At 31.3% G+C, this 25,619-nt stretch overlaps 1 protein-coding gene across 1 annotated transcript; it reads left to right on the top strand.

Moving 5' to 3' along the window:
- Window positions 1-4,307: 4,307 nt before the first annotated feature.
- Window positions 4,308-25,045, top strand: LOC139841129 (uncharacterized). The gene is made up of 13 exons (XM_071831362.1): window positions 4,308-4,382; window positions 4,591-4,858; window positions 4,998-5,094; window positions 5,175-5,305; window positions 5,612-5,740; window positions 5,846-6,002; window positions 6,143-6,263; window positions 6,451-6,678; window positions 23,909-23,959; window positions 24,053-24,225; window positions 24,374-24,494; window positions 24,603-24,743; window positions 24,899-25,045. The coding sequence occupies exons 1-13, from the start codon at window positions 4,308-4,310 to the stop codon at window positions 25,043-25,045; spliced, it is 1,839 nt and encodes a 612-aa protein (XP_071687463.1).
- The last annotated feature ends 574 nt before the right edge of the window (window positions 25,046-25,619 follow it).

Here is a 25,619-nt window from a genome sequence, read left to right as displayed (position 1 = left end):
TCCTATCCCCGGCAGCGGCACCAAAAACTTGATGTGGTCAAACTACACCTATTAAAATTAAGACTAAATTAAGTGTTTAACTCCATGCGAATGAGCAACTAGTCTCAATCAAATGTAGCTAGCACAAAGCAAGTCTGGATTGTCCACAGAGAGCAATGTTCATAATTCAAATAATTAATGATTGTTCTAGAGATAATGGTTTGAAAAGTGGGATTTTGTAATTAAACTTTAGTGCGAAATAAAGTAAGCGGAATTCAGATGTTAAAAAGAAATGTTCACTTGGTTGATTCACAATTATGGTGGATTGTCCTTAACAGTTAAAGCCAATTATATGTCAAAGAGCATATAATTCAATCCCCCAAACTTGACTAACTCACATTAATTTGCTCAAAAGACCAACTATATAATGCTTAAGCTATTAAGATTCTATCTGAATTAAACTCACGAAAAACCCTTAACTAAAAAGATCACTAAATGTAATTATCACGATTATTAAGTTAAATATCCATTCAATCACCAATTACACTCATATGCAATTGTTTAAATCACCTAAATGTTGAAGTATAATCTATTTATCATTAATTATCTCCCAATAACCATTCAGTAACATATATAATTGAATTCAAGTAATAAACATGCATAACAATGGTTCCATAAATAAACTTAATAACAATTTAACGAATCAAACATAATAATCCATATAATAAGACAATCCAAACCATGAAAGCTTCACAACCATGCAAACATTAGGAGTTTAGCAAGACTTGTTTATGAAAATTCATAGATACACTCATAAACAATGGAATCCATAATAATATCACTAAAATTAAGGAAATTTCGAGAACCAATGATGATCTAAGACCCAATCTTCAAGTCTTCTTGATGATAACTCCTTTGAAAAGGCCATTTTGGCTCGCGTAAGGGAGCCAATTAAAACTCATATTTGGCCTACAAAACTTGTTACCTTTATACTTTAAACCAAAACGAACCGAGGCTTGTTTTCTTGACTTTTTAGCTTCAAAACTCTCATAAATCACCATCAATACCCCCAAAACACCTTATGGACTAAAAAGGGGTTAGCGTCATAAAATGTAGATATATATACTCCGAATAAGCACGAAGATAAACATAAATGAAACCGATATTGCGATATGAATAGGTATGGATGAAGCAATATCAATACATCATACAAAAATAGTTTTTAATGTTCGACATATAGACTTCCCTGAGTGGCCACCGAGATACGCATAATACGCAATTCACCGGGTACAAGGTTTCGCGCTCGGAGACTTGATTACCCGAGGTTTACCCTTCTATGGAGGATCCAATGTGCTCGTTCATAGGGGGTTTCCTTGCTAGTCCAAAAACATACATTTCAGGGCACATCTGCTACTGTAGATTTGGTCAACTGGTCACAGAACTTTATAATAAAACATCTTAAAAAATAAATAACACTTAAATACGAAGACGTTATGAATTTATATATTATTTTCGTAATTATTACAATAACACTATAATTCGTTTTTAAAGTTTTTACGTTTATATAGAATTTATTATTACAATTTTCAATAACAATAATTAAGTAAAAATTTATGGTAAACTTGTACGGTTATATATAAATCATTATCCTTGGAAATTTATTTATGAATATTGATTTATCCTCAAAACTTTAATTGAATAATGCTAATTAAGAAAATAAATTATAGAGCCCTTACGGTTATATAAAAATCATTTCAAAGATGGAACCTAGTTGATATATATATATACTAGGTTTTTGAGCCCGTGCGTTGCACCGGAATGTAAAAAACCTTGAAAAAATGCAATTTGCAGTTCATATTAGTATGTAAATTGCGATACTAAAAAAATAGGAAATGTATAAGAATTATTTAACAGCCCGTGGTGTGGACAAATTTGAAAAATTGTGTGTTGCACAGTGGGTAAAATAATCGTGCAAAACTAATTAACTTTTTCAAACAATTATTCTTTAGAGTTTAAAAGCCCGTATGTTGACAAATTTAAAAAGTTCTTTTGAATTTAAGAGTCCGTAGTGTTGACAAATTTTAAAAGTGTTGTTTTTTTCTAACTGAGATGGTAGATTTTTGAGTCTGTGTGTTCCATTCATTCTTCAACACGTTTTAAATCTCTATCATATTATTACTTATGAGCTCGTGCGTTGTACGAATGTTGTAAATTTATGTTTTCGCATTATCGAGTTTTGAGCTCGTGGATTGCATTGCTGTTAATAGCAAAAAAAAGTACGTGTAATGGTATCGAATGATTAGAGTATTTAAATAACGTTGACCGAATTTTAAAAACATTATGATCAACATCCAATATTGATAAAACAAATAAATTTAAACTTAAGTAAACCATCAAGGTGATGAGTTCTCAAATAAAAGTGACGATGTTGAATAGTGACTTGTCGTAATTAGTAGATATATTTATAATGGTGAGTTGTTTCAAGTAATGTTTAGCTAGCCCTTTTTACAACTTTTAACAGCTTTTATCTTAACAACTTTTTTCAAAATGTGTTAAAAACGTTTTTAACAAATGTTATAAAGTCGTTACAAAAACTATTAAAAGGAGTTGTTGACAAAAAAAAAAATGGTCGTAATCAACATAGTTGTTACAAAGCTACACGTACAACTCAATATATGTGGAAATATGACAAATAAATAATAAATAATTAATAGTAATTAATTAATACATTCTAAAAAATAAAAAATACGATATATCCTTATTTTTAGGATGAAGTTATATAGATTGATTTAAATCCATTCTTAATATATTACGGCATTCCACTATAATAATAATAATAATAATAATAATAATAATAATAATAATAATAATAATAATAATTGTAAATAATATATATAATCTATAAAAATAACCTATACATATAATAATCCATAAATAACATTCAACCACAATCAAAAATAACTTTTTCGTTTATATATATATATATATATATATATATATATATATATATATATATATATATATATATATATATATATATATATCAAGAGAATATTATTCTATTATTTCAGATATTATCCTATGTGATATATGAGGATCTATATACGAGGTGTACCTTAATCTTAAATTCTAGTTTAATTGTTTAATTAATTGATTAATAATATATATATATATATATATATATATATATATATATATATATATATATATATATATATATATATATATATATATATATATATATATATATATATATATATATATATATATATATATATCTTTTAATTAGTTATTATAAGAGGATCAATATCTCTCCTAATTAAAGAAGCTTAGCCCTTTATGGCCATAGGATTAGTTGAGAGATTTCATCTCAACCATCCATTTACCATATTAGCTAACAAAAAAACAAGCTTAGCTAATCATCCATTATAAAGTCTAAAATACCCTCAAATTAAATGGTAAATTACATCAGGTACCATGTATTTAGTCCTAAACTGTATCCATGATTATCCCATGAACTAACCAAAATGGACAACTAATACACCTAAAAAATTACGCTCGCAATCCGTCGATCTTCCATGAAATTAATCTTTGTTGAAACAATCATCATCTCCAAAATCATGCGATCAGAGGCTGAGGGATCACCAACAACTTAAACCCTAAATCAATAAATAAATTTAATATTCATATAGATCGATGAGTGTCCTTAGCTTCGAATGTCGGCATATGTATCAGTAATATATGTTATGTGTGGAAAAAAATTCTGAGCTTCTAATTGTCTTGAGGTTCATCCGCAATATGATATCATCAGGTATATGATATCTTTATGAATTATGAATATATCTATATCTATGGTTTGTATTTTAATTATAAAACGTTTCTTTGAATTCTTATCTATTATTGTTATCCGAATTTTAGTCGCATATAAATAAAATTAAAATTTTTAATTACGTGATTTTTGTACATCTTTGCATTTAATTGATACTAGGCAATTTCATATACCATATTTAAAAAAATCTTCAAAATATTTCATGGTCAATGGCAGGATCATTCTAGAAAAAATTCAAATACAAAACATATTGTAAAAGATATCGCTAAAACAGCTGTTATGCTGTTTATTTTTGGAAAATTTAAATTTAGTAGCAACAATTATTTTCAACTTAATCAATTTGATGAATTGTATATTATACTGCGAATTACATTTTCAAACTTTCTACAATTACTACCCAAATGATGTATTATAAATACCATGCTACACCAGTCGATTATATGCACTCAAATCTGTTTTCTCTTTAAGCATTTCATCAATTTAAAAAAAAAAATTCGTAATGGCTGCAGTTGTTGAACCTACTCCTTTGAACTTATTGACAATTGATGTTAATGGTGCTGTTGTTAGGGTTAAGGTTTTTGTCACATGGAAAAAAACCTATTTCACGATGCTCAGGTTCAACACTATTTCTTCATTTTATTTCTTAATGATTTGGTAGCATGTTACACAAATATTTATTTTCACGTTTTTTGTGCTATCAAAAAATTAGGTTATTTAACAATCATATTTTTGGGTTTATTTATGAATTCTCTTCATTAATTATTATTTTTCCTGTATAGCAGGGCAATAAAATTCGAGCTTCTGTACCGAAGAGGTGGATTTCGTTTTATGAGCCGACTTTCGTTGAGGGCAAGTATCTGGAATTGTCCAACTTTGGGGTTGTTGACTGTGATGATAAGTTGAAGTTAATACCTAATGCACTTAAGATAAGCATCTTTAGATCGACTACTATTACTGTGTGTCCTTTGTTCGACATTGCAACCGAGGGCTTCAGCCTAGTTCATTTTCAAAAGCTGTTGGAGTGGAGATTTTCAAAAGATGCGGTTTTTGGTATGAGTTGTTAACCCTAATTGATTCTATTTGTTATTTATATTTTTAAATACAACTATGCAGTTCATGATTAATGATGCCTAAGATTATTACATATTTTTAATAATTACATATTAGGCTAAAATGTTCTTTTAAACAGATGTTCTTGGTGCATTGGTTGAAATGAAACCAATGCGTATCAAACGTGAGAATGGAGTTGATAACAAGTCTTTGGAGTTTACTCTGAAAGATAACAGGTATTATTCCTGATAAAAGAACATTAACTGGTATAAAAAATCCATTAAATTTTTCAAACTTATGTATGTGTCATGTGCAGTGGTATTGCAATTAGGTGTGCCTTATGGGCTCACCATGCAACTAGAGTTTTTGAGTGCGTGTCTGCTAGAAAGAATGATATCGACTCCATTGTTCTACTTATGCACAATTGTAAATTAAGAGAGTGGCAAGGTAAGACCATAAAAAAATCACACCAATAGTCTATATGGTTGATAATGTTTAAAATTGTAGACAAATACCAATTAAGTACTGATTGTTTACTGTATGCCACTTATTAGGTGTTCCACAAGTGAGTAACCAGCTCTGAGGTTGTCGTGTGTATATTAACGATGATATACCTGCTATCAACCGCTTTAAGGCTGAGTAAGTTATAGCATCTATGTATTACCACTACAAAAAACAATAGTGACTTCAAAATGTTGAAGTAAATGATATATCATCATCATTTTGTGTAAAACCATATGATTGTAACTGAAGAGGGAGTCAGCTTACAATCTACTCTTGGTGATATTCAAACCCAAACCTTACTCGAAATGGCAATTGAAAACTTCAACAAACCTGAGGCAAAAAACTGTCAGGAGGTTGGAGATGTTCATGAGGTTAGTTGTATTTATGAATATTTCGAAAAACTAATTGTCCAGTACATATATAATTGTAAATGATCACATGTAAAATTGCTGTTGCATTAAATATATGTGACTACCTGTGTAGTGAGGGGTCGAGTATCAAACTTTTGTGATGAAGAAGCTTGGTACACGTACGCTTGCAACGTGTGTCATAAAAAAGTTGAAGCAATTTGGTGTATTGACACAACTTCAACTAAATATAATTGTGTGAATTGTGGTGATGTGAATGACGTTTCTCCAAGGTATTAGAAAATTTATCGAATAATCAGCTACATTATGCATATGAAAGAATTGTAACGCATGTTTAGACCATTTTGGTGACTTTGAAAATATGTTTCAACATTTTTGGAAATTAGCATACTAATATATTCTATCATTACAGAATCAGAGTTACTATTGAAGTTGAAGACACATCTGGATCATGTTCATTGGTGGTATTTGATACACAATTGTCGAAAATGATGAAGAAAAGTGTGAATTGGCTAAAAATGTTAGCTGAATGTGTGAGTATCTCCTGTTTAACACACTTACGATGAACTTATAATGTACTTGACTAATAATCTCATATTTCACTAGCTTATGTATGTGTCCTAGAATAAAAAATTTAATATAAGTACTTCAAGGATATCATTTTTTCAATAACATAAGATAAATATTCATTTAATGTCATTGTATCCTTCAAATATGTAGTCTGTTGATGCGCATGTTATTCCTAACGAGTTAAAGGAATTACTGTACAAGCCCTTCGTGTGGATGATACGAATCACTGACTTCAATCTAAAATACAATTATCCGGGCTATACGGTTGATAATGTAACTGATGATATGGAAGTCTTTGAAGCTATTGATACTAAGTTGAAATCTGGAGCTACTGTGCACACCAATGCTTCCACTTCAGCGGATATCACACCTGTTAAGGTATGTGTCATTAAAAGTTAAATAGGTTACATTCACATTACCATACAATATAATATGATTACATCTCATTAAAACACACGTACAATGAATAATGTTTGTAACCTCTAACATGCTAGACACATGCTGATGTCTGTAGTGACCCAAACTTTTCCATGTTTATATATATTAAATGAAATTGATATTTACATGATTAAGTGTTTTCAACATGTTAAGTAATCAAACTTGTTAATACTTGATTAATTGAAATAGGTTTCTTATAGACAATTGACCACCCAAGTTGACCGACGATTCACGAACGTTAAAACTTATAAAAACTATATGATGACATATATATGGATAAATATATATATATAGTTAACATGATATTATGATAAGTATGTATCTCATTGAGTGTATTAACAATGAACTACATATGTAAAAACAAGATTACTAACTTAAGGAATTCGAAACGAGACATACATGTAACGATTATCGTTGTAACAACATTTAAATGTATATATATGTCATATTAAGATATATTATTACATCATAATATCATGATAATGTAATGATTTAATATCTCATTAGATATAATAAACAATGGGTTAACAACATTTAACAAGATCGTTAACTTAAAGGTTTCAAAACAACATTTACATGTAACGACTAACGATGACTTAACGACTCAGTTAAAATGTATATACATGTAGTGTTTTAATATGTATTCATACACTTTTAAAAGACTTCAAGACACTTATCCAAGTACTTCTACTTAACAGAAATGCTTACGATTACATCCTCATTCATTTTCATCAACAATTCTACTCGTATGCACTCGTATTTGTACTTGTACAATACACAGCTTCTAAATGTATTTACTATTGGTATATACACTGCAATGATCATATTTTAGTAGCCCATGTGAGTCACCTAACCATGTGGGAACCATCATTTAACATCTAGCATGAAATATCTAACAAAAATACAAACTAATGGAGCCTATATGGAGACTCCATATTCACGTGAATGAGGTACCTCACAAACACATTAATTTTGCAACTTACATGCATCAAACTACTCGCTATCAAGTTTTCTTCCTTTGTTCTAAGTGTTCTTCATCATCTTCAACAAAATCTAGCTCAATCTAGTTCATAAATCCATACATAAACCAAGTTATAAAACAACTACTCAAGAACACACCAACACTTCCAAGTTTGCTAACTTACTTCCAATCTTGCAAATCCACTTTGAGTGATCATCCAACCTCAAGAAATCTTTTTTATTTACAGTAAGATATCTTTCTAATATAAGGTAATACTCATACTCAAATGTTGATTCAATTTCTATAACTTTAACAATCTTATTTCGAGTGAAAATCTTACTTGAACTTGTTTTCGTGTCATGATTTTGCTTCAAGAACTTTCAAGCCATCCAAGGATCTTTTAAAGCTAGCTCTATTTTTCTCAATTCCAGTAGGTTTATCCACAAAACCTGAGGTAGTAATGATGTTCATAACATCATTCGATTAATATATATAAAACTACCTTATTCGAAGGTTTAAACTTGTAATCACTAGAACATAGTTTAGTTAATTCTAAACTTGTTCGCAAACAAAAGTTAATCCTTCTAACTTGACTTTTAAAATCAACTAAACACATGTTCTATATCTATATGATATGCTAACTTAATGATTTAAAACCCGAAAACACGAAAAACACCGTAAAACCGGATATACGCTGTTGTAGTAACACCGCGGGCTGTTTTGGGTTAGTTAATTAAAAACTATGATAAACTTTGATTTAAAAGTTGTTCTTCTGGGAAAATTATTTTTCTTATGAACATGTAACTATATCCAAAAATCATGGTTAAACTCAAAGTGAAAGTATGTTTTCCAAAATGGTCATCAAGACGTCGTTCTTTCGACTGAAAGGACTACCTTTACAAAAACGACTTGTAACCTGTATTTCCGACTATAAACATATACTTTTTCTATTTAGATTCATAAACTTAAGTTCAATATGAAACCATAGCAACTTGAATCACTCAAAACGGATTTAAAACGAAGAAGTTATGGGTAAAACAAGATTGGATAATTTTGCTTGTTGTAGCTACGTGAAATTTGTAACAAATCTATACAAATCATATCCTAGCTAACTTATATTGTATTATACATGTATTCTAATATATTATGTAATCTTGGGATACCATAGACACGTATGCAAATGTTTTGACATATCATATCGACCCATGTATATATATTATTCGGAACAACCATAGACACTCTATATGCAGTAATGTTGGAGTTAGCTATACAGGGTTGAGGTTGATTCCAAAAATGTATATACTTTGAGTTGTGATCTATCCTGAGACGTGTATACACTGGGTCGTGGATTGATTCAAGATAATATATATATCGATTTATTTCTGTACATCTAACTGTGGACAGCTAGTTGTAGGTTACTAACGAGGACAGCTGACTTAATAAACTTAAAACAGTAAAACGTATTAAAAATGTTGTAAATATACTTTGAACATACTTTGATATATATGTACATATTTATTATAGGTTCGTGAATCGACCAGTGGCCAAGTCTTACTTCCCGACGAAGTAAAAATCTGTGAAAGTGAGTTATAGTCCCACTTTTAAAAATCTAATATTTTGAGATGATAATACATGCAGTTTTATAAATGTTTTACGAAATAGACACAAGTAAATGAAACTACATTATATGACTGAATGATCGAAGCCGAATATGCCCCTTTTGCTTGGTAACCTAAGAATTAGTAAACCGATCTACTAATTGACGCGAATCCTAAAGATAGATCTATTGGGCCTAACGAACCCCATCCATGGTTGCGGATGCTTTAGTACTTCGATGTTGTTTTATCATGTCCGATGGATGTCTCGGAATGATAGGGGATATTCTTATATGTATCTTGTTAATGTCGGTTACCAGGTGTTCATCATATGAATATTTTTTTATGCATGCTGTTTACAAGAAATGGAAATATGAAATCTTGTGGTCTATTATTATGATTTGATAAATATATAGGTTAAACCTATAACTCACCAACATTTTTGTTGACGTTTAAAGCATGTTTATTCTCAGGTGATTATTAAGAGCTTCCGCTATTGCATGCTAAAATATGGACAAGATATGGTGTCAGCATGATTGTATAATATTGTTTAAAACTGCATTCGAGATTTATTTTGTTGTAACATATTAATATTGTAAATCAATATGTATTGGTAGTGTGTAAGTGTGATATTTTTAGATTATCATTTCTGGATAATCTAGGTGGTGTCTTTTTAACCTTGTCGATAAATTAAAGGTTATGGTTTGTTTTAAAAACGAATGCAGTCTTTGAAAAACGTCTCATATAGAGGTCAAAAAACCTCACAACGAAATCAATTAATATGGAACGTTTATAATCAATATGAACGGGACATTTCAGTTGGTATCCGAGTGTTGGTCTTAGAGAATTAGAAATTTGCATTAGTGTGTCTTATCGAGTTTGTTAGGATACATTAGTGAGTCTGGACTTCGACCGTGTTTTCTTTAAAAACGATTGCTTAACACTTTTGTTGAAAACTACAAATTGTAACATGTAAATATTATGTGATATATTAATCTCTTAACATGTTTGATATTGTATGATAGATGTCTACCTCTAGTACAAATCTCATCGACTCACCTAATAATAATAAAGAGTCGAATATATATTGGGAAGATTCACAAATTCCCGAAGAGGAACCGGAAGAGGAGGAACCGGAAGAAGAGGAACCGGAAGAGGAGGAACCGGAAGAGGAAGAACCGAAAGAAGAAGAAGAGGTTCTGGAGGAAGAAATATTGATACCTACAGTAAATCGGTTAAATAAAAGAAAATCCTCAACCAAGGGACCAAAGTTAATAATGGTCAATGGTGTTTCCGCCGAGGAAGAAAAATATTGGGAAGATTACCAATTTTCTGATGAATCAGATCCCGATGAGGATTCCGATGATGTTATAGAAATTACCTCGACCCAATTTAATAAAGTAAAAGAAAATAATAAGGGAAAAAGTGTAAAAATAGAGAAGCCTGATTCCAACCCCGATTAGCTTTATATGTATCAGCAACCTCCGTATTTCCTAAATTGTAACAATAACCCGGGAACCTCTAAACCACCAAGTTTTTCTAAACCATTGTGGAAAACGACGGCTCGTATTAGAGGAACACCATATATCCCTAGAAAATTAGGAAAACGAACCAAGTCCAAAGAAGAAGAAACCAGTGATTCAGATTAGGGAGTTGTAATCATGTTGTGTATTATATGTATTGTAGTGTGCTTGTACTTTTATGTTCTATGTAAAAAGAAAAATTTGCTTGTATTGTTTGTTAATTATCTTTTATGAATCTAATCCTTGTCTATTTTACAGTATAAAAACAAAATGGACGTTAAGGGTAGACAACCGAATATTTTAGAAGACCTACCAGAGGATATGATTGAGGAAATCTTGTCTAGAGTCGGTCAGAATTCATCAGCACATTTAGTTATGGCGAAATTAACTTGTCAAACATTTGAAAGACTTTCCAGAAATGCCTTAGTTTACAAAAGGCTTTCCTTTGATAGGTGGGGTATATCACATTGGGGAGACCGTAAGTTACGCCGTGATATCTTTAAAGCGTTAAATGCGGGGAACCCAAATGCAATTTTACGCTACGGGTTAAGAACCTATTTTGACTCAACATATCCCAACATAGGATTTCGTGAGTTAGAAAGAGCTTCTAACATGCAACATAAAGAAGCATGTTATACTTACGGGTTAGTGATGTTCGCTTCTCACCAAAGTGAGAAAAAGAACATCGGATTACAACTATTAAATGAAACATTCCCACAAGTGATGGATTCAGTAGTTGGGGTGAGAAACAAGGTTTTTAAATTATTACGAGGCTGTTGGAGATTACGAAACCCTCGTCCTTTTGACGACATTACAACATGTTGCCTAGCTAATGGTCATAACGGTTACTTTCCACAAGACCAAGGATGGGAAGTCGTCTTAGTAAAATCAGAATGCATGACTTGTTTCTGGACTTATGAATTACGTGTCTTTATTTCTTTTGCTCAACAACTTGTGTATTAACTAGAATTGCCTTTATAGCTACCGTGTAGTAAAGATATTATGTGCTATATTTCATCCTATATGTATTATAGTGGTATTGTATGTTTGAAAAATATTGTATAAAAGTTTGAACGCGAAATATTATTGTAATAAGTTTTTCATATAGAATCGTAGTAGTTGAATTGTATAATAGCTACTAAGTATGAACTTAACGGGTTGGTACTGCCCGAATTAAAACTATAAAATGCTAATATGAAGAAAAAGCTTTTATAAATAAGTTCATATTATGCTACGAAATACTAATGACTACTCTTAAATTCTATATGATTAACTCAATTCTTTTGGCTATTTTTGAAAGAAATGGCACCGACAACTCGTCAGAACTTGAACATGAGTGAGGAAGACTTCAGTGTTTTCCTTGCTGCGAACATAGCCGCAGTGCAGGTCGCAATGCAAAATAACAACAATAACTCTGGTTCTAGCAGTGGAACAAATTCCACAAGAAATCGTGTAGGATGTTCTTACAAAGAATTCACTGCCTGCAAACCTTTGGAATTTGATGGAATCGAGGGTCCAATTGGATTGAAACGGTGGACCGAGAAGGTTGAATCGGTGTTTGTCATAAGTAAATGTACTGAATAAGACAAAGTAAAGTACGCTACGTATACCTTCACAGGTACGGCACTAACATGGTGGAATACCTATCTCGAGCAGGTAGGACAAGATGCTGCTTACGCACTACCGTGGTCAGCATTCAAGCAATTGATGAACGAGCAGTATCGTCCCAGAAACGAGGTCAACAAGCTCAAGGTAGAGCTTAGAGGATTACGAACGCAAGGTTTCGATATCACCACGTACGAACGACGATTCACCGAATTGTGCCTATTGTGTCCCAGAACGTTCGAAGACGAAGAAGAGAAGATCGACACATTTGTAAAAGTGTTACCGGAAAGAATCCAAGAAGATGTGAGTTCACACGAGCCCGCCTCCATACAAAAGGCAAGTCGAATGACTCACAAATTAGTGAACCAGATCGAAGGAAGGATTAAAGAGCAGATGGCTGAAGAGGCTAATATGAAACAAGTCAAGAGAAAGTGGGAAGAAACCAATGACAAGAGTCACCAATACAACAACAACAATCACAATCACAATCACAATAACTATCCCAACAACCGCAACATCAATTGCAACAACAACTTCAACAAACGTCCTAACAACAACTACAATAACCATCCCAACAACAATAACAACAACAACAATAACAATCCCAACAACAATCTCAATAACAACAATCGCAACAAAAACCAAAAACAGCCATGCCAAAGGTGTGAAGAGAATCGCCAGGGGTTCTGCACGACATTTTGCACCAGTTGTAGAAGAAATGGTCATAGTGCGGCAAAGTGTGAGGCCTGTGGACCAAAGTTTAACAGAATTAAAAGAACAAATAATGTCGAAACAGATAATGCCGCCATAGTTTGCTTTGCATGTGGAAAACCGGGCCACATTAATAGAAATTTCCCGAATCAGGGAATACTAATGGGCAGGGCCGCAGAAGAGTTTTCAATATTAATACGGCAGAAGCGCAGGAAGACCCGGAGCTTGTTGCGGGTACGTTTCTTATTGACAATAAATCTGCTTATGTTTTATTTGATTCGGGTGCGGATAGAAGCTATATGAGTAGAGATTTTTGTGCTAAACTAAGTTGCTCACCAACGCCCTTGGATAATAAATTTTTACTCGAATTAGCAAATGGTAAATTAATTACAGTAGATAATATATGTCAGAATCGAGAAATTAAACTGGTTAGTGAAAAATTTAAGATTGACTTAATACCAGTAGACTTAGGGAGTTTTGCTGTGATAATCGGTATGGACTGGTTGAAAGAAGTGAAAGCAGAGATCGTTTGTTACAAAAATGCAATTCGCATTATACGAGAAAAAGGAAAACCTTTAATGGTGTACGGAGAAAAGAACAACGCGAAATTAAATCTTATTAGTAGTTTGAAGGCGCAAAAACTAATAAGAAAAGGTTGTTACGTCATTCTAGCACACATCAAGGAAGTTAAACCTGAAGAAAAGAACATCAGTGATGTTCCCGTAGCAAAAGAATTTCCCGATATATTTTCGAAAGAATTACCAGGATTACCCCCACATCTATCCGTTGAATTTCAAATAGACCTTGTACCAGGAGCTACACCAATAGCTCGTGCTCCATACAGACTCGCACTTAGCGAAATGAAAGAATTACAAAGTCAGTTATAGGAACTTTTAGAGCGTGGTTTTATTCTACCAAGCACATCACCGTGGGGAGCTCCTGTTTTGTTTGTCAAGAAGAAGGATGGTACATTTAGGTTGTGTATCGACTACCGAGAGTTGAACAAACTTACCATCAAGAACCGCTACCCACTACCGAGAATCGACGACTTATTTGATCAACTATAAGGCTCGTCGATTTATTTGAAGATTGATTTACGTTCTGGGTATCATGAAATGCGGGTGAAGGAGGATGATATTCCAAAGACTGCTTTTAGGACGCGTTACGGTCATTACGAGTTTATGGTTATGCCGTTTGGGTTGACTAACGCACCAGCTGTGTTCATGGACCTCATGAACCGAGTGTGTGTACCATACCTTGACAAGTTTGTCATTGTTTTCATCGATGACATACTTATTTACTCAAAGAATGACCAAGAGCACGAAGAACATTTGAGAAAAGTGCTAGAGTTGTTAAGGAAACAAAAACCGTACGCTAAGTTTTCAAAGTGTGCATTTTGGTTGGAAGAAGTTCAATTCCTCGGTCATATAGTGAACAAAGAAGGTATTCAGGTGGATCCAGCAAAGATTGAAACCGTTAAAAAGTGGGAAACCCCAAAAACTCCGAAACACATACACCAATTTTTAGGGCTAGCAGGTTATTACAGGAGATTCATCCAAGATTTTTCCAAAATAGCAAAACCCTTGACTGCATTAACGCATAAAGGGAAGAAATTTAAATGGAAGGATGAACAAGAGAAAGCGTTTCAATTGTTGAAGAAAAAGTTAACTACGGCACCTATATTGTCATTACCTGAAGGGAATGATGATTTTGTGATATATTGTGACGCCTCAAAGCAAGGTCTCGGTTGTGTATTAATGCAACGAACGAAAGTAATTGCTTATGCGTCTAGACAATTGAAGATTCACGAGCAGAATTATACGACGCATGATTTAGAATTAGGCGCGGTTGTTTTTGAATTAAAGACTTGGAGGCACTACTTATATGGGGTCAAAAGTATTATATATACCGACCACAAAAGTCTTCAACACATATTTAATCAGAAACAACTGAACATGAGGCAGCACAGATGGATTGAATTGTTGAATGATTACGACTTTGAGATTCGTTACCATCCGGAGAAGGCAAATGTGGTAGCCGACGCCTTGAGCAGAAAGGATAGAGAACCCATTCGAGTAAAAGCTATGAATATAATGATTCATACTAACTTTACTACTCAAATAAAGGAGGCGCAACAAGGAGTTTTAAAAGAGGGAAAATTAAAGGATGAAATACCCAAAGGATCGGAGAAGCATCTTAATATTCGGGAAGACGGAACTCGGTATAGGGCTGAAAGAATTTGGGTACCAAAATTTAGAGATATGAGAGAAATGGTACTTAGAGAAGCTCATAAAACCAGATATTCAATACATCCTGGAACGAGGAAGATGTACAAAGATCTCAAGAAACATTTTTGGTGGCCGGGTATGAAAGCTGATGTTGCTAAATACGCAGGAGAATGTTTGACGTGTTCTAAGGTCAAAGCTGAGCATCAGAAACCATCAGGTCTACTTCAACAACCCGAAATCCCGGAATGAAAATGGAAAAACATTACCATGGATTTCATCACTAAATTGCCAAAGACTGCAAGTGGTTTTGATACTATTTGGGTAATAGTTGATCGTCTCACCAAATCAGCACACTTCTTGCCATAAGAGAAGATGACAAGATGGAGAAGTTAGCACGATAGTATTTGAAGGGATGGAATACCAATCTCTATTATCTCTGATAGGGATGGCAGATTTATTTCAAGATTCTCGCAGACATTACATCAAGCATTAGGAACTCGTCTAGACATGAGTACTGCCTATCATCTACAAACTGATGATCAGAGCGAAAGGACGATACAAACGCTTGAAGACATGCTACAAGCATGTGTTATTGATTTCAGAAACAGTTGGGATCGACACCTACCGTTAGCAGAATTTTTCTACAACAACAGCTATCATTCAAGCAATGAGATGGCGCCGTTTGAAGCACTTTATGGTAGAAAGTGCAGGTCTCCGATTTGCTAGAGTGAAGTGGGGGATAGACAGATTACGGGCCCGAAGATAATACAAGAAACTATCGAGAAGATCATCCAAATTCAACAACGGTTGAAAACTGCCCAAAGTCGACAAAAGAGCTACGCTGACATTAAAAGAAAAGATATAGAATTTGAAATTAGAGAGATAGTCATGCTTAAAGTTTCACCTTGGAAAGGCATTGTTCGATTTGGTAAACGGGGGAAATTAAATCCAAGGTATATTGGACCATTCAAGATTATTGATTGTGTCGGACCAGTAGCTTACCGACTTGAGTTACCTCAACAACTCACGGCTGTACATAACACTTTCCACGTCTCGAATTTAAAGAAATGTTTTGCTAAAGAAGATCTCACTATTCCGTTAGATGAAATCCAAATCAACGAAAAACTTCAATTTATCGAAGAACCCGTCGAAATAATGGATCGTGAGGTTAAAAGACTTAAGCAAAATAAGATACCAATTGTTAAGGTTCGATGGAATGCTCGTAGAGGACCTGAATTCACCTGGGAATGAGAAGATCAGATGAAGAAGAAATACCCGCATTTATTTCCAGAAGATATGTCAACACCTCCAACTGCTTAAAATTTCAAGGCGAAATTTATTTAACGGGTAGGTACTGTAGTGACCCGAACTTTTCCATGTTTATATATATTAAATGAAATTGATATTTACATGATTAAGTGTTTCCAACATGTTAAGCAATCAAACTTGTTAAGACTTGATTAATTGAAATAGGTTTCTTATAGACAATTGACCACCCAAGTTGACCGGCGATTCACGAACGTTAAAACTTGTAAAAACTATATGATGACATATATATGGATATATATAGTTAACATGATATTATGATAAGTATGTATCTCATTAAGTATATTAACAATGACCTACATATGTAAAAACAAGACTACTAACTTAAGGAATTCGAAACGAGACATACATGTAACGATTATCGTTGTAACAACATTTAAATGTATATATGTCATATTAAGATATATTAATACATCATAATATCATGATAATGTAATGATTTAATATCTCATTAGATATAATAAACAATGGGTTAACAACATTTAACAAGATCGTTAACTTAAAGGTTTCAAAACAACATTTACATGTAACGACTAACGATGACTTAACGACTCAGTTAAAATGTATATACATGTAGTGTTTTAATATGTATTCATACACTTTTGAAAGACTTCAAGACACTTGTCCAAGTACTTCTACTTAACAGAAATGCTTACGATTACATCCTCATTCATTTTCATCAACAATTCTACTCGTATGCACTCGTATTTGTACTTGTACAATACACAGCTTCTAAATGTATTTATTATTGGTATATACACTCCAATGATCAGCTATTAGCAGCCCATGTGAGTCACCTAACTATTTAGGAACCATCATTTAACATCTAGCATGAAATATCTAACAAAAATACAAACTAATGGAGCCTATATGGAGATTCCATATTCACGTGAATGAGGTACCTCACAAACACATTCATTTTGCAACTTACATGCATCAAACTACTCTCTCTTAAGTGTTCTTTCTTTGTTCTAAGTGTTCTTCATCATCTTCAATAGAATCTAGCTCAATCTAGTTCATAAATCCATACATAAACCAAGTTATAAAACAACTACTCAAGAACACACCAACAACACTTCCAAGTTTGCTAACTTACTTCCAATCTTGCAAATCCACTTTGAGTGATCATCCAACCTCAAGAAATCTTTCTTATTTGCAGTAAGATATCTTTCTAATATAAGGTAATACTCATATTCAAACTTTGATTCAATTTCTATAACTTTAACAATCTTATTTCGAGTGGAAATCTTGAACTTGTTTTCGTGTCGTGATTTTACTTCAAGAACTTTCAAGCCATCCAAGGATCCTTTGAAGCTAGATCTATTTTTCTCAATTCCAGTAGGTTTATCCACAAAATCTGAGATAGTAATGATGTTCATAACATCATTCGATTCATATATATAAAACTACCTTATTCGAAGGTTTAAACTTGTAATCACTAGAACATAGTTTAGTTAATTCTAAACTTGTTCGCAAACAAAAGTTAATCCTTCTAACTTGAAATTTAAAATCAACTAAACACATGTTCTATATCTATATGATATGCTAACTTAATGATTTAAAACCTGAAAACACGAAAAACACCGTAAAACCGGATATACGCCGTTGTAGTAACACCGCGGGCTGTTTTGGGTTAGTTAATTAAAAACTATGATAAACTTTGATTTAAAAGTTGTTCTTCTGGGAAAATGATTTTTCTTATGAACATGTAACTATATCCAAAAATCATGGTTAAACTCAAAGTGGAAGTATGTTTTCCAAAATGGTTATCTAGACGTCGTTCTTTCGACTGAAATGACTACCTTTAAAAAAATGACTTGTAACATGTATTTCTGACTATAAAAATATGCTTTTTCTGTTTAGATTCATAAACTTAAGTTCAATATGAAACCATAGCAACTTGAATCACTCAAAACGGATTTAAAACGAAGAAGTTATGGATAAAACAAGATTGGATAATTTTGCTTGTTGTAGCTACGTGAAATTTGTAACAGATCTATACAAATCATATCCTAGCTAACTTATATTGTATTATACATGTATTCTAATATATTAGGTAATATTGGGATACCATAGACACGTATGCAAATGTTTTGACATATCATATCGACCCATGTATATATATTATTCGGAACAACCATAGACACACTATACGCAGTAATGTTGGAGTTAGCTATACGGGGTTGAGGTTGATTCCAAAAATGTATATACTTTGAGTTGTGATCTAGCCTGAGACGTGTATATACTGGATCGTGGATTGATTCAAGATAACATATATCGATTTATTTCTGTACATCTAACTGTGGACAACTAGTTGTAGGTTACTAACGAGGACAGCTGACTTAATAAACTTAAAACAGTAAAACGTATTAAAAATGTTGTAAATATATTTTGAACATACTTTGATATATGTATACATATTTGTTATAGGTTCGTGAATCGACCAGTGGCCAAGTCTTACTTTCCGACGAAGTAAAAATCTGTGAAAGTGAGTTATAGTCCCAGTTTTAAAAATCTAATATTTTGGGATGAGAATACATGTAGTTTTATAAATCTTTTACGAAATAGACACAAGTAAATGAAACTACATTATATGGGTGAATGATCGAAGCCGAATATGCCCCTTTTGCTTGGTAACCTAAGAATTGGTAAACCGATCTACTAATTGACGCGAATCCTAAAGATAGATCTATTAGGTCTAACGTGTGACAACCCAGAAATTTCCAACCAAATTTAAACTTTATCTTTATATTATTCCGACACGATAAGCAAAGTTTGTTAAGTTAAATCTCAAGAATTTTAAATTGTGTTCATACATTCATTATAACCTCGACCAAATTCTGACGATTCACGAACCGTTATATATAAATAAATATGTATATATATGTATATATATATTATAACTTGAGAATATTAATAAAGTATTAAACGTATAATACTTTACATGAACGTATTTGTTTCAATATGTTTATCGATGGAATTAGAAGATAATATCAAATGATTGATTTATCAGATACATTATGATATGATTACGGGTCTATGTTATGAGGTCCACTGTGATTTAAGAAATCTATTCTTTTTGACAACATTCGGAAAATGGTAAAGTGATTTATAAGTAAGAACGTGAAGTGTAAATAACTTAGATGTTGGATATCGACAAGTTAAGTAACTCGACATTTTTCATTAAGATGATTTCATACGTTTATTTAACCTTTGAACTTTATCCCATGCTTCACCAACAAACTGTAATTTAAAAACTGGAAACCTATTATGAATATATATGATTCTACTTTTCTAAAACATTTTATGATATAACGATTTCCATTATTTTAACCTTTAAACAAAATGATTCTTAAAAATATATTTGGTTTTGGAAAACAAAATTATTATATTTATTTGATTTAGTTTCAAACGTACAAAAACGCTTTCAGTTTAAAAAGAACTTTATTATTAAAACGTATATAACTTTTATAAATATCTAGAACCACTTTTGACAACTCATTACTTAACCAGTATGATAAAGATAACGATATTTATATTTTATTTTATTAAATATATATAACGATTTAAATTAATATTATATATATTTATACGCGTATTATACGTACATAGTTTTATACTTTTACTATACTTAAACTTTACCTTTACTTTATTTTTACTTTACTTTAACTTTAATAATTCACTTTAATAATTCATACTTTAATAATTCACTTTAATAATTCATACTTTAATAATATACTTTAATAATTCATACTTTAATAATTCACTTTAATAATTCATACTTTAATAATTCACTTTAATAATTTATACTTTAATAATTCACTTTAATAATTCAAAAATCTATTATAAATAAAATTCAATAGGTTTCATTATTTCATAGAAACTTAAAAATATTTTTCTCTAAACTCTCTCAATCGATTTACATATATATATTTACTCCGTATTATTTCAAGACATTATTAGTATACATAAAATATTTCGTCAGAGTGCTGTCCGAGTGATTTCGAAATTTTTTTTCGAGTGGGATTGGATTAAGGAAATTATGGGTTATATCTATGGAGGTGATTGGGTATGGTTCATGGGTATGCTCGTGAGGTCAATATAGTGTTTATCATTTCCGTTGCGTCTACGTACCTTTCCTGCAATATTGAATCTCAATATTGATACGTGAGTACTCATAATTTAACTTTTACATACTAATAATGTATCCCTGACTAGTGCTCGAGTATATAGGATTATGCATGTTTGTACTTTTGATATTGCCTTTAGTTAGGTTATGTTGAATCCTGAATTAGTTATATATGCGACTGAGATAAGGTATAAGATATGCATGTCGTTGGAAAGCTAGCGAAAAATTAAGAACTTTTCATTTAGATATCAAATGATTTTGATGAACGGATTTGAAGTTATAGTCCATCGAATTTTTGTATTATTATTAAAAATGATTATTATTATCGTCGTTCTAGTTTCATCATATTATTATTATTATTATCTTTATCAATAAAAGGATTTATCATTAAAAATTGTTATTTTTTTTTATTATTACTATCGTTATTATCGTTAAAGTTATAATTAGTATTATTATTATTATCCAATTATTATTATTATTATTATTGGTATTATTATTATTATTATTATCATTATTAATATATATATCATTATTTAAAAATAGTTATTGTTATTGTTATTATTATTATTATTACTATATTATCATTAAGATAATTATTAGTATTATCGTTAATAATGTTATAGTAACTATCATTATTAATATTAGTGTAATTAAAATAAATATTTGTAACAGCTAATTATTTTGATTACTATTATTATCATTATTACGAACACGATATAAAAGACGATTAAAAGCTATTAAACGAAACGATTAGAAAATAATGGGTAAGAGTATCATGATGAAATTAAAATATTATAAGATATTGATTTAGATAAAATTATCGTTCTTATTATTTTTATCATTACTATTATTATTAAAATTATCGTTAGTATTAAAACTATCATTTTAACAAAAATTATCATTTTAATAGAAATGTCATTGTTACTATAAAATATCATTATTATTATTATTTTAAATAGAATTATTATTTTAAAGATAATATTAAAAATTATCGTAAATATTAAAGTTATCATAGTTAGAATTATCGTTTTATCATAATGTCATCTTAGTAATTATAAATATTGATATTTTTATAATAATAATTATTATTACATAATAATATAACTTTTACTTACTATCATTATAGATATTATTTTATCAAATAAATATTTGATACAAACATATTTTACTACGTGTAATAACTTACTTTAATAATACCTATCATATTATCTTTATAATATTAAATGAACCCTATAAATTTTATTACTTAATATATATAAAAGTATATTTTATTATATAAATATAATATAAAATTTTATTTATTAATAAATAAATTATATTATTTACTCTAATAAATCTTTTAAAAATATTTAAAAATAAAAACGACGATATTTAAACTATATATTAATCATGTATAGATTTTTTGGAAATTATTTTGAGTTAAATTTACTTTTGTTGACTTTTGCATATTAGTCTCGAGCATTAGGATTGTGGTACACTATGACTTGAACTAATTTGTTAGACAAATATTGACCAACACATAAATATATATAATTAATTTAGGTTCGTGAATCCGAGGCCAACCTTGCACTTGTTCAATGACGTTATATGTATTTTGACTACGAAATACAGTATGGTGAGTTTCATTTACCTTTTTTACCCTTTATATTTTTGGGACTGAGAATACATGCGCTTTTATAAATGTTTGACGAAATAGACACAAGTAATTGAAACTACATTCTATGGTTGAATTATCGAAATCGAATATGCCCCTTTTTATTAAAGTCTGGTAATCTAAGAATTAGGGAACAGACACCCTAATTGACGCGAATCCTAAAGATAGATCTATTGGGCCTAACAAACCCCATCTAAAGTACCGGATGCTTTAGTACTTCGAAATTTATATCATGTCCGAAGGAGGATCCCGGAATGATAGGGGATATTCTTATATGTATCTAGTTAATGTCGGTTACCAGGTGTTCACCATATGAATGATTATTTTTGTCTCTATGCATGGGACGTATATTTATGAGAACTGGAAATGAAATTCTTGTGGTCTATTAAAATGATGGAAATAAATGATTATGATAAACTAATGAACTCACCAACCTTTTGGTTGACACTTTAAAGCATGTTTATTCTCAGGTGTTAAAGAAATCTTCCGCTGTACATTTGCTCATTTTAAAGATATTACTTGGAGTCTTTCATAGCATATTTCGAAGAACGTTGCATTCGAGTCATTGAGTTCATCAAAAATTATTATTAAATCAATTTATATTTGGATAATGGATATTATGAAATGGTATGCATGCCTGTCAATTTTCGATGTAAAGAAAGATTGTCTTTTAAAAACGAATGCAATGTTTGTAAAATGTATCATATAGAGGTCAAATACCTCGCAATGTAATCAACTATTGTGAATCGTTTATAATGTATATGAACGGGTCCTTTCATAACGAACCCCATCCATGGTTGCGGATGCTTTAGTACTTCGATGTTGTTTTATCATGTCCGATGGATGTCCCGGAATGATAGGGGATATTCTTATATGCATCTTGTTAATGTCAGTTACCAGGTGTTCACCATATGAATGATTTTTTTATGCATACTGTTTACAAGAAATGGAAATATGAAATCTTGTGGTCTATTATTACGATTTGATAAATATATTGGTTAAACCTATAACTCACCAACATTTTTGTTGACGTTTAAAGCATGTTTATTCTCAGGTGATTATTAAGAGCTTCCGTTGTTGCATGCTAAAATATGGACAAGATTTGGTGTCAGCATGATTGTATAATATTGTTTAAAACTGCATTCGAGATTTATTTTGTTGTAACATATTAATATTGTCAACCAATATGTATTGGTAGTGTATAAGTGTGATATTTTTAGATTATCATTTCTGGATAATCTAGGTGGTGTCTTTTTAACCTTGTCGATAAATTAAAGGTTATGGTTTGTTTTAAAAACGAATGCAGTCTTTGAAAAACGTCTCATATAGAGGTCAAAATCTCGAAACGAAATCAATTAATATGGAACGTTTATAATTAATATGAACGGGACATTTAAATGTCAACATTACACAATATGCTGAATTGGATGTCAATCAGTTTACCAAGCGTAAACCAACAGCTTGCAAAGAATTGAACGAGATGGATGAGGTATAAATGAGATTAATTATGTTACAAAAAAAATATATAGCTGTTTAAACATTCTGTACAAATTGTGTAATATAAATTTTACCTTCCAATTAGGTAAACAAATATGTTTTGAGAGGTAAAATTAGTGGGGTTGCAACTGAGGATGGGTGGATTTCCTTCACTTGCCAAAAGTGCAAGACAATGGCTGGACCAAAGTACGGTCATAAGTCTGTGGCTGATGGATTTGAATGTAGCACATGTGGTGTTATTACGGGCGTTGTTCAAAAGTAAGGCATTGTCTATTTTTTAAGTTAAATTATATATATTTGTTGACTGATTACTAAATGTTATGAGACAATAAATTTAAGCACAAATTGCGGTAACATTATTGATTACTAAAATCCTTTTTTTATCGTAAAAAAAAAAAAAAAAAAGAATACGCACGGCTCTTGAAATTGAGGATGAGACTGGTCGCTGTAACTTAGGGCTATTTGATGATTCACTAGCAACCTTGCTGAAACTAACTGTTGAACAACTACAAGATTTGGCTGAAAATGTAAGCATACGTATGCCTTAATGTCACTCAAATCTATTAAATGAGTTTTTTCGAAATACCCCAAATCCAAATACATACATCTTTATATATTTATTTTATGTTTTTCAGGCAGTGAATCCTACCACTGTACCAAATGAGCTTAATGCAGTTTTGGGGAAGCAGTATGTCTTTTCGGTCCGTGTTACTGACTGCAACATTCAATTGAACTATCGTGGTTATACTGTGTTAAACTTATCAGACTCTGAAGAGGTTTGAAAGGCAGTTGAACAAAAATTCAAGGAAAAATGGGAACTATCTGATTCAGCAAACAGTTCACCGACACAGCAGGTATGTATCACCTTAACTGATAGACTTTAATGTGTGCAATGGCAAAATATTTAACCATTAACTTAATTATGCAACAGGAAATTGCATTGAAAACTCCAAGCACAAGTAGTTCAACCAAACGGAAGACTGACCATGGACCTGATGATGATGAAGGTGATACCCTAACTGGTGGCACTGGTGCAGGAATTGCAGCCTTAAAAATACCACGCATGGATGATCTTTGAATGCAATTTCGATGCCCCTCAAGTTTTATGTTAATCAGTATGTTTATTTTATTTCAAGGTCGTTTGCGTATGCTTTTATTTGTTTGAATAAGTTTCGATACAATTTTGTTTATTTACTTATACTATATATTTCCTTGAGGGGTCAAGGCACTTTTTAATATTTTAAATAATAAAGTTGATTGTTTTAATTCCTGGCTTTTACTTTGATTGATTTCCAATTGTGCAGTTGTTCTTTATATGTCTGATATCTTAAGATTTATCAATGTCAAATAAAATAAACATAACACTTATTGAAGTACTTAAAGATCAGTGTTGTTGTTGAACATGAATTCAAGCGTGTTCTGGATGTCTTTGAATATGCAAGTTTTTTAAAGAATATCTTTACCAAAAACCTGACACGCATGTACATTAAAGACAACTTTCCATCTTTTGAGCACAAACTGAAAGGTTTGCAATTAACACAGATCAATTGGAACAATATGCTTACTTTATTCAATCAATAAACTGGCTTAAATAGCCTTATAAATCAAACGGTAAACGAAGAACGAGTACAAGCTACTAATTCGGATCTCAA

Source organism: Rutidosis leptorrhynchoides, chromosome 4, assembly GCF_046630445.1.
Source record: "Rutidosis leptorrhynchoides isolate AG116_Rl617_1_P2 chromosome 4, CSIRO_AGI_Rlap_v1, whole genome shotgun sequence".
Classification (NCBI taxonomy): Eukaryota; Viridiplantae; Streptophyta; class Magnoliopsida; order Asterales; family Asteraceae; genus Rutidosis; species Rutidosis leptorrhynchoides.
Note: the sequence above shows the minus strand (reverse complement) of the source record. Positions and strands in the feature narration are given on the sequence as shown.